The sequence below is a fragment of the Natator depressus genome, chromosome 1 (genome assembly GCF_965152275.1).
Source record: "Natator depressus isolate rNatDep1 chromosome 1, rNatDep2.hap1, whole genome shotgun sequence".
Taxonomy (NCBI): domain Eukaryota; kingdom Metazoa; phylum Chordata; order Testudines; family Cheloniidae; genus Natator; species Natator depressus.
The window spans coordinates 123411481-123421682 of record NC_134234.1 but is presented as its reverse complement, the minus strand read 5'-3'; the positions used below and the strand labels follow the sequence as shown (position 1 = coordinate 123421682).

The 10202-nt window shown below is 44.5% G+C and overlaps 1 protein-coding gene across 1 annotated transcript; it reads left to right on the top strand.

Moving 5' to 3' along the window:
- The first annotated feature begins 3791 nt into the window (after positions 1 to 3791).
- SLC25A6 (solute carrier family 25 member 6) lies at positions 3792 to 8890 on the top strand. Its single transcript, XM_074966069.1, has 4 exons — positions 3792 to 3958; positions 6180 to 6666; positions 7604 to 7744; positions 8248 to 8890. The coding sequence occupies exons 1-4, from the start codon at positions 3848 to 3850 to the stop codon at positions 8403 to 8405; spliced, it is 897 nt and encodes a 298-aa protein (XP_074822170.1). The 5' UTR covers positions 3792 to 3847; the 3' UTR covers positions 8406 to 8890.
- Positions 8891 to 10202: the final 1312 nt, after the last annotated feature.

The window sequence follows — 10202 nt, the reverse complement described above, 5'->3', positions numbered from 1 at the left end:
CCAATCCGATGTATCTGATCTCCTAAGGTGCATAGGACAGGATACTCAGTTGCGTCTAGCTAAACAGTTCCAAATCATAGAATTGGCATATGCTATTCTCCAATTTTACAAGTCAACACAACTTTTAAGTCCTAGAAATTGAAGTTGTTTAAATATGTATTTCCCCCCACCATATTTATTCTAAAAATCTAATAAATTCCATATAAAACATTATATTAGAAGAAGTTAAAGTTGCATGCGTAAGCAACAGAGTAGGTTTTTGTTTTCCTTTGGGGGGGAGGAGGAGTTGAGTGGAAAATGCCAATTTGATGAAACCAAAACTTTTCATGGGTATGTATCAGTTTCAATTAAATTTTCATTGGAAAAGGGTCCATGGTCCAGGATGAACTTTCTAGTCAAAGTATGTGTGGGTTCCCCTTCCCCTACCACAGCTAATATCTCAATTGTTAGGGGTTTAGCCGTGAAGTAGAAGATGCAGGTTCAGGTCCCTGCTCTGCTTGAAAAAGGTTGCACGTGCCACCCTTGTGCATGTATATTGATCCAGCATCAACTAGATCTGTATGGGTACTAGAGTCTGCTCCTGTGAATTTAGTAACAAGAGCAGGTCCTAAAATAGCATATAATTTCCGCACATCAGAAGGGTAGCCGTGTTAGTCTATATCCACAAAAATCTGAAGAAAAATCTGCATCTGAAGAAGTGGGTTTTTCTACCCATGAAAGCTTATGCCCAAAATAAATCTGTTAGTCTTTAAGGTGACACCTGACTCCTCCTTGTATTTATAATTTCCTCAACATTCTTAGATGCATATGTAGAATCTTGTTATATGACATTTGAGGATAAAAGGGCACTGTCATTTTGAAATGTAGTCAACTACATAAATGAGTTAACAGTTCTTTCATGGGCTGCAATTTTTGTGATTATTCAATCATACTTTCCTGGTTTTAAAAATGTTTTTCTTTGTTTCATGTAGGAAAGGTCAACAAAAAGGACAACTAAAACTTATTAGAGGGGAAAGAATTAAACTAGCTACATACAAAGTGCTGTCAAATGCACAGCTGAAAAAATAAATTTTTTTTGTCTAATCTTTTTCAGATGTAATCTAATTTTACATGTTACTTTTAAAAATAGTAGGTATAATGTCAGACAGAAGTGTGGCTTTTAAATTTCCAATATCACTTTCAGCATACAATAAAGAGTAACATGGGAATTGATAGCATGTACAGGGTGCATAAGTTTGCAGTAAAGGCCCAGCCCCGGTCTACAGTACAAACTTATGTCAGTATAACTACATTGCTCAGGGCGACGCAATGACACCGACCAAACTCCCAGCGTAGACAGCGCTATGTCAACGAGAGGGCTTCTCCCGTCGACACAACTACTACCTCTCGGGGGAGTGAAATACCTATGCCGATGGGAAATAATCCCGTTGGTATAGGCAGCATTTTCACTAAGCACTGCAGCTGTGCCACTGCAGGACCATAAGTGTAGACAAGCCCCAGATAGTGCAACAGGCTCTATGGAGGCAGATCTCTCCTGCTACGTAGAACCCACTGTGTTGTTTTATATTCAAGTAATCCACAAGTCTTAATAATAATTCACTGGTAGTAATTTAACAAGTCTTTATTAGATACATTGTTAACATATAAACAGAGCATTTTAACCAGCGGTGGCAACCTGCGGTTCACGGGCCGCACGCGGCCCATCAGGGTAATCTGCTGGCAGGCCGCCAGTTTGTTTACATTTGCACATCCGCCAATGGGAGCTGCGGAAGTGGCACGGGCCACAGGTTGCCCACCACTGATCTTAACTCAAGACAATCTATCAGCCTAACCTAAAATCAGCTGCTTTGTCCAACTGTCAGTTCCCACCCCATGAAGAATCTATTCATTCTCTTAAAACCACAGTAACGCCACACCCACACAGAGTTCACTCCAGGTTAAACCCTTAAATTAGCTTTCTGGGTAACTGTCTCATCTCTGCACTGAAAAAAATATTCACAGCTCACCTAGTTTCACAGTCAACTAGATCATCCTCTGAATTGAATAACTTTCCTGATAAAGCCTATCAGATATATAGTTTACCGCCTCACCCTTGAACTGCATCTAAAGCTGTGTTGGTGGTGGAAAAGAAAATGTGTATCATGGCTGCTGACAAAACTATTACATTTCATATCTTAGAAAGAAAAAAGGTTATCAATTGCAAAATATAATTTAATACATAATTGACCTTTATGACACTTACATTAATGTAGGTATTTAATGTTATAGAAAAAATTGTATATTGTATTTTTTAAAAATAACGTGATTAAAAATTGCACCACAACGTACATGCACAAGGAGAAAGAATTAAGGTTGCATGTGCAACCTTAACATCTAACTGTGCATCTTACCAGTCTCACAATGAAGCACTTTTTTTCTTCAATTAAATAAATACATAACATGATGGTCAGAGTTCTCATCTGGCTGTTTTGTTAAAAATTTATATTCTAACCTTTGGTGACACCGAAAGGCATGGGCAATGAGAAATCTAATGAGGCAGAAGAGTCATGAAGACAAAAGGAGGAGCAAGTGGAGGGTTTTTTTTTCTTTTGGCATCAAAATGCTTCTCTGCTCCACCTGTTGCCCCATAAATCAATGGGGCTGCTCAGCGTGGTTAAAGCTGGCAGAAACGGGAGCTACATAAATAACGGAGGAAAGCTTCCCAGCCCGTTTAATGTGAGATTAGAAGCGGCCAGCACGTTGTCGCGCTTTGCTAGCTCCACAGTCACTCTGTTGAGACCGGTTTCAGAGTAACAGCCGTGTTAGTCTGTATTCACAAAAAGAAAAGGAGTACTTGTGGCACCTTAGAGACTAACCAATTTATTTGAGCATAAGCTTTCGTGAGCTACAGCTCACTTCATCGGATGCATACTGTGGAAAGTACAGAAGATCATTTTATATACACACAAAGAATGAAAAAATACCTTTGTGTGTGTGGGGGGGGGGGTGAGAAAACCTGGATTTGTGCTGGAAGTGGCCCAACTTGATTATCATACACATTGTAAGGAGAGTGATCACTTTAAATAAGCTATTACCAGTAGGAGAGTGGGGTGGGAGGAGGTATTTTTTCATGCTTTGTGTGTATATAAAAAGATCTTCTGTACTTTCCACAGTATGCATCCCATGAAGTGAGCTGTAGCTCACGAAAGCTTATGCTCAAATAAATTGGTTAGTCCCTAAGGTGCCACAAGTCCTCCTGTTCTTTCTGTTGAGACCGCAGCGTTTCAAACGGAGAGATGGGGAAACTGCGCATCTGGCGGACGGTGGAAGCCGCCTTCCCCGTGTGTCACACTACGGCAGTGGGCGCCCAGCGGCTTGTGAAATGCGGCGCCGGTACCGGCACCGAACGAGGAGGAGCCGCAGGCGCGGAGGCGACTGCCGGGCAGGCAGGGGAGCGCGCAGGGCGCGGGGGCCAGGCCGGAAAGCCGGGCTCCAGGCGCCGGGGCGGGGCTGCCTTAGGGCAGGGGGAGCGAGCGGGGCCGGCGTCTGCCAAGACTTGCCGGTCCCCAGCGCCAGCGCCAGGGCCAGGGCCGGGAGCGCGCGCGCAGCGAGGCAGGGCTCGCGCCGGCAGGTTGAGACAGACGCGTCAGGGCGACCGCGCGAGGCGACCGGAAGCGGGGGGCCGGAGCAGAACTCCCGGGCGGCCCCGCCTCTCTGCGGCCGGGCGGCCAATGGCGCGGCGGGGGAGGGCCCGGCCGGCCCGGACGTTTAGCTCATGCGCGGAAACCATCCTGCCCTTTTTTTTTTTTGTCGGTGCGTGGGCACTGCGGCGTTTTTTCCCCCCAGCGGCTGCCGGCTCAGCACGAACATGGCGGACCAGGCCCTCTCCTTCGCCAAGGACTTCCTGGCGGGCGGCGTGGCCGCGGCCATCAGCAAAACCGCGGTGGCGCCCATCGAGCGGGTCAAGCTGTTGCTCCAGGTCAGCGGCGCGCGGGAGCCGGAGGGGGAGGGGGTCTGGCCGGGGCCGAGGCGGGAGAGAGTGGGGTGGCGGCGCGTGGCCTCGCTTCCCCACAGCGCGCGTGCCCGAAGGGGCGCAAGGCGCTGGGCCCGCCGTCGACCCAAGCGCGCCCGCCTCGCGCCGTTGCCGCGGTAGCAGCAACAGCGGGCTTGGAGCGCGTTCGACCCGGCCAGTACAGTGCTAGGAGCCGGTTACGGGGGGGGGGGCGGTCACGTGGAGGGAGGGCGCGCGGAGGAGCGGCAGCCAAAGTCTTCCGCTGTGCGATGCGAGAGGAGGCGCGGCCTGGCGCGCGTGTCACGTGGGGAGGCGGCTCGCTGTGCCCTCCCCTCTCTCGCCGCCGGCGCCCGCCCGCTGCGGCGGCGGCCACTCCTGTTGTAGCGCGACCGTCACGTGACGGCGGGTGGCGCAGGCCGCGGTCCTCGCCGGGCGTCTCTTCTTCGTGGCGGCGGCAGATTCCTCCACTGCCCCGGCGCGTGGCCTGGCCGCGCCCCGACGCCGCGCCCGCAGGGGTCACGTTATTGCCAGGGACACCCCTCCCCAGGGCCGCTGTGGGCGCGCGTCCGTAGCCCCATCCCCCCGCGCTGCCTGGGGGGAGCGAGCCCAGTGGCCGCGTGGGGGACCGGTGACCTTGGCGCGCCCCTGCCGGCAGACCGATGATCGCGGTGTTTGCCGGGGAGCGGCCTCTCGGTGTCGGGAGGAACCGGTCTGGCTTCGTTGGGATCCAGCGCCCCAGCCTGGGGCCGATCGCTTCGCCCCGGTTCCTCCGCCCCCATCTGTAGGTCGGGTCAACAACGCTGGCCTGAGGCACGGGGAAATTAGCGATGGGGCCGTAGAGCTACCAGGGAGACTGACTAATGGAGGAGGGGGGCTCCCATTATTTGGAGTCAGTCACTTACACTAAATGTTGTAACTAAAAAAAACCTAAAAATCCCAGTCCTGGCCAGTCCTTGCCTACAGACAGCCCCCCAACCTGAAGCAAATACTCACCAGCAACCACACAACAGAACCACTAACCCAGGAACCTATCCTTGCAACAAAGCCTGTTGCCAACTGTGCCCACATATCTATTCAGGGGACACCATCACAGGGCCTAACAACATCAGCCACACTATCAGAGGCTCGTTCACCTGAACATCCACCAATGTGATATATGCCCATCATGTGCCAGCAATGCCCCTCTGCCATGTACATTGGTCAAACTGGACAGTCTCTACGTAAAAGAATAAATGGACACAAATCAGATGTCAAGAATTATAACATTCATAAACCAGTCGGAGAACACTTTAATCTCTCTGGTCACGCGATTACAGACATGAAAGTTGCTATATTACAACAAAAAAACTTCAAAACCAGACTCCAGCGAGAGACTGTTGAATTGGAATTCATTTGCAAATTGGATACAATTAACTTAGGCTTGAATAGAGAGTGGGAGTGGCTAAGTCATTATGCAAGGTAACCTATTTCCCCTTGTTTTTTCCTACCCCCCCCCCCCCCCCCCCGACGTTCTTGTTAAACCCTGGCTTTGTGCTGGAAATGGCCCACCTTGATTATCATACACATTGTAAGGACAGTGATCACTTTAGATAACTATTACCAGCAGGACAGTGGGGTGTCAGGAGGTATTTTTTCATGCTTTGTGTGTATATAAAAAGATCTTCTACACTTTCCACAGTATGCATCCGATGAAGTGAGCTGTAGCTCACAAAAGCTTATGCTCAAATAAATTGGTTAGTCTCTAAGGTGCCACAAGTACTCCTTTTTTATTTTTCTTATGGCGTTCACCTTTTAAATTTTCTTTATGAATGTAAATGTCCCATCCTCTTGAATTACTGAGTTGTGTTGACGGGGAGGAACTTCCAGTATTATGTACAAGCAGAAAGTTTCTATTAAATTGTACTAATGAATAGAAAACTTCATCCATAGTCTCCAGTTATGAAATAATTTCTGATTTATAGATATTTACAACCACTTTTGAAAATGTACAGTAAAGTGATGGGTGAAGGGTTGTATACATTTTGATAAATGATCATTTGGACCAGTCATTCAGACTTAGTGATGTCCCTTACTTCTGTTCTAGCATGAGTATAGATAAACAGTCTGAACTACTAATATTGATTTCCACCTGTAGTGTTTATTGGATATGTGATCAAAATAATAAATGTATTAAATACATTTTTTACAGGTACAACATGCAAGTAAACAAATTGCTGCTGACAAACAGTACAAGGGTATCATTGATTGCGTGGTGCGTATCCCAAAGGAGCAAGGAGTGCTGTCCTTTTGGCGTGGAAATTTGGCAAATGTCATCAGATACTTCCCCACTCAGGCTCTCAATTTTGCTTTCAAGGATAAGTATAAGCAGGTGTTCTTAGGAGGAGTGGACAAGCACACTCAATTTTGGAGGTATTTTGCTGGTAATCTGGCCTCTGGTGGTGCAGCTGGTGCCACTTCTCTCTGCTTCGTCTATCCCTTGGATTTTGCAAGAACCCGTTTGGCTGCTGACGTTGGAAAAGCTGGTGCTGACAGAGAATTCAGAGGTCTGGGGGACTGTCTAGTCAAAATTACCAAGTCTGATGGTCTGCGTGGCTTATATCAAGGGTTCAATGTGTCTGTGCAGGGTATCATCATCTATAGAGCTGCCTACTTTGGAATCTATGATACAGCAAAAGGTAACTTATAGGGGGAATCTGGAAAGTTGCACAGGCAACCTTAATTTTGGCATTTCATAATTTTGGGGTGCTTAACTGCAATATGAAAGCTTTAATGTAGCTTTTTGTATTTCATTTCATTTTATGCTGTTGCTTTGGCGATGAATATAAGTCTGATCATTTGGTTTTTTTTAATTGGAGCCATTACTATCACCCTACTTCTAGTTACTGACGCCACTACTTGTTTTATTGTTAGTCAAACTACCTTCCAGCATTAAAAAGCTAAGTGTAGAATCTTGCTGTCCTGTCAGTGTTTAGTACAATGCTGGAGAAAATACTATTTACCTCTTTTAAAAATGTAGAATGCTGTTTGTGGATTGACAAAGTATTTGTGGACTACATATGGTGATAGAGCAGCTTACCACACTTTTAGCAGAAACAAGTTCTAATAATGGGATAGAGTAGCTTCAATGTTTTTGATTTGATAGATTACTGAGGCATATCACTGCTATCACAGTAATACAGGTTATAATTTCACTTAAACAAGTTAGTGTTTTTATGGGCTATTTCAGCAAATTTTACTGTAAAGGCTGTGTGTATTTGACTGCCCCTCCTTCCCCATTCTATTTCTCAGTCTGCAAAAGTTTCCAAGATATTCTAAAAACGACATATTTCAAATCCTTGGGCGATTCATTGTTAAAAATACTCTTTCTAATCAGTTATAAAAACAAAAGCACTTTATCTTTAATCTAAATTTCTGAAACAGTATATTCATTATCTTTGGAAGAGAGATGTAAGTGTGGTCGTGGTGCAACATTTCATGCATTGCCATCCTTGCAGGAGACTGAGTTGCTTTCTTTTGTAAAACTTTGAATGACGGCTGCTTTTCTAAAATGTGTGAGTTTGAGGAGGGATTGGGTATAAAACTAAAAGTTACGTTATGGTGTCTTTATTGCAGGCATGCTCCCAGATCCCAGAAACACTCACATTGTGATAAGCTGGATGATTGCACAAACAGTGACTTCTGTGGCTGGTGTTGTCTCCTATCCTTTTGATACAGTGCGGCGTCGAATGATGATGCAGTCAGGACGTAAAGGAGGTACAGTCTTGATATTTATTAGTCTAAAACTTTTGTTCCGCACTTTAATGGTGGTACCGATACTTGTCAGTGCTTTTGACTTGGTGCAAAAGCTGGTAACTCCAGTTCAGTTTATTTTTTGAGCAGCTTTTAATTTTCTTAGAACAAATCCATCAACACATTTTTATATAGTGTGAAACCAATTGTCTTAAGCAATGATTGTCATAAGCATTTCAAATCACGAGACTAGCTTTTAGGGAACTAGTACTTTGTAATATTTACAAATGAGTTTGGGACTTGTATTGAGGGTGCTGTTTTTATGTAGGGTAGTGCTTGATCTTTATGTGGCATGGGTAATTGGCAAATAGGTAACGCCGCATGGACAATTACAGCTTCATGATCATTTACTGTCTCAATTAGGTTTTAATAAAATTGAAGTTTTCCCATTATAACATTAAGTTGCAGTTAGAAAAATATTGAAGCAAATTATCTAAATTGGGGGGAAAATTTTCATTTCTCCACAGCTGACATCATGTACTCCGGAACAGTTGACTGTTGGAAGAAGATTGCAAGGGATGAAGGAGGAAAAGCTTTTTTCAAGGGTGCATGGTCCAACGTTCTCCGAGGCATGGGTGGTGCTTTTGTGCTCGTGCTGTATGATGAATTAAAGAAAGTAATTTAAAAACAGCCTAACTAGAATTGGAAACCAAGTTGAGCAGATCATGTAGAATAACTTTACCATTATGGACCATTGACCTTCAAGAAATTCCTGTGTTGTCTTATTTATCGGGGCCAGATCACGTTGGTAGATGGGGCTAGAAACTTTTATCAAGGGAACCGATCCATTTCAAGATTGCCTTTTTTCGCAGACACTGAAACTGACAGTTCAGCGTACTGAATTTTCTGTATCAGTGTTTGGATATCAGTGGCAGTAATTCTGGGTCCACAGAAGCAGTTTGGGCAAAGAAAGTCATTTTTTGTTTTTTTTTTTTTCTATATTTGCCCTCTGATCATTCTCTAGTTTCCTGTCTTATAGGACCATAAAATTGTTTGCATATTTGTTTAACAAATCATGTCTATTCCACTTGTACTTAAGCACTCTGTACCATTTTGCACAGCTGACCCTTTAGCAAGTATGTTCTTTTAAATTGGGGCATTCTGCTGTAAAACAATAAACATATTTACTCTGTTGAAACTAATTATATCGAAGTGTTGGCTCTCCTGGGGAACTTTTGCAACCATCTTTTCATAAGAACATTCCAGTTTCACCTTATACCTTCACTGCTTGAACCACCACATTACAACATGGTACATTCATATTATCGCTATAAACAGATTTAGGTCTGGTAAATGCTTGGATGGAACATTTCGATGGAAGATGTAAAGGTGCTGTACACAATGGTGTCATGAGGTGGCAAACATCCATCACTCATTCAATTCTCCGTGCTTGATATAAAGAGTATACTGTGCTACGGGAGGTGGTTTTTTGGATGGGTTTGTCTTTGCTTGGTTCTCAGCTGCCTGGTCCCTAGTGTAAAGTCATTTCTGTGGTAGCAGCTTAAAAGTTCCAAACAGGGATTTAAATTCCATTCTACTTGTAAATCGCTGATCCAGAGTGATCTCAAACTATGCTCTAATTCTGACTCTTTCACATATACTTTGCATGTTGTAAATGATGGCAAAAAGTGCAAGGCAGCTAAGAACCAAGGCCTAAAAAATAAAAGGCAAGGGAGTATTAGTTTTTTGCATGTGTTTGTTTTTTAAATAACCAAGCTTTTCACCAAGACCTAAATATGTTTTAAGCTGGGTGACCTGTCCACATTTCACTGAAAAGGCATTACTGCTCGCTGTAAGCAATGACTGCTTGAAAATACTTATGTATGTTCATAGTATCTAGTATTGCTCTTGGATTAGTTTTGGTCAATGAATGCTTCAGAAGAAGGTGAAACTTAAATTGAGCTTAAATTTTGTTTTGGGATAACATTTGTTGGGGAGAGAGAGGCTTGATTTCCATAGTAATCTAAAGGACTATGTAGTTTAGAATACTTGAAGTGGAGAGGCTATAAAGGAGCTGTAACAGACAGACTTAATTTCCTTGGTGGACGAGCTGTGTATGGCCAGCATAAGCCATCTGTACTTTAATTGCCCTCTATTGCTGTAATGGTTCAGCCCCTGTAAAACACTCTACAGCACAGAAGTAATTTAGATCCTTCGTTCCCCTTGCCATCCAGGCTGTGCTTCTCTGCTGAGCCCTGGGCTAGGTGCAGCAAAGAATCTGCCCACAGATCTCTGTAGTCTTGTCATTCACACCACAAGTTTTTGTTTTTCTTAGTACAGTATAAATAGTTTTCTTTTTTTGGGGGGCGGGGGGGGGGGAAGCTGGTATCAACAGAATGGTTTAGTAGTCAATTATACTTGTCCAAATACACCAAAGGCAATTTGTGTTGTGCATTATTACTGATGACGTAACTTACATGTG

Excerpts from the sequence above, each read along its gene's own strand:
- SLC25A6 (XM_074966069.1), top strand. The coding sequence starts at position 3,848 with ATGGCGGACCAGGCCCTCTCCTTCGCCAAGGACTTCCTGGCGGGCGGC. Across the intron at positions 3,959-6,179 it reads GGGTCAAGCTGTTGCTCCAG|GTACAACATGCAAGTAAACA; the intron begins GTCAGCGGCGCG and ends CATTTTTTACAG. Across the intron at positions 6,667-7,603 it reads AATCTATGATACAGCAAAAG|GCATGCTCCCAGATCCCAGA; the intron begins GTAACTTATAGG and ends TCTTTATTGCAG.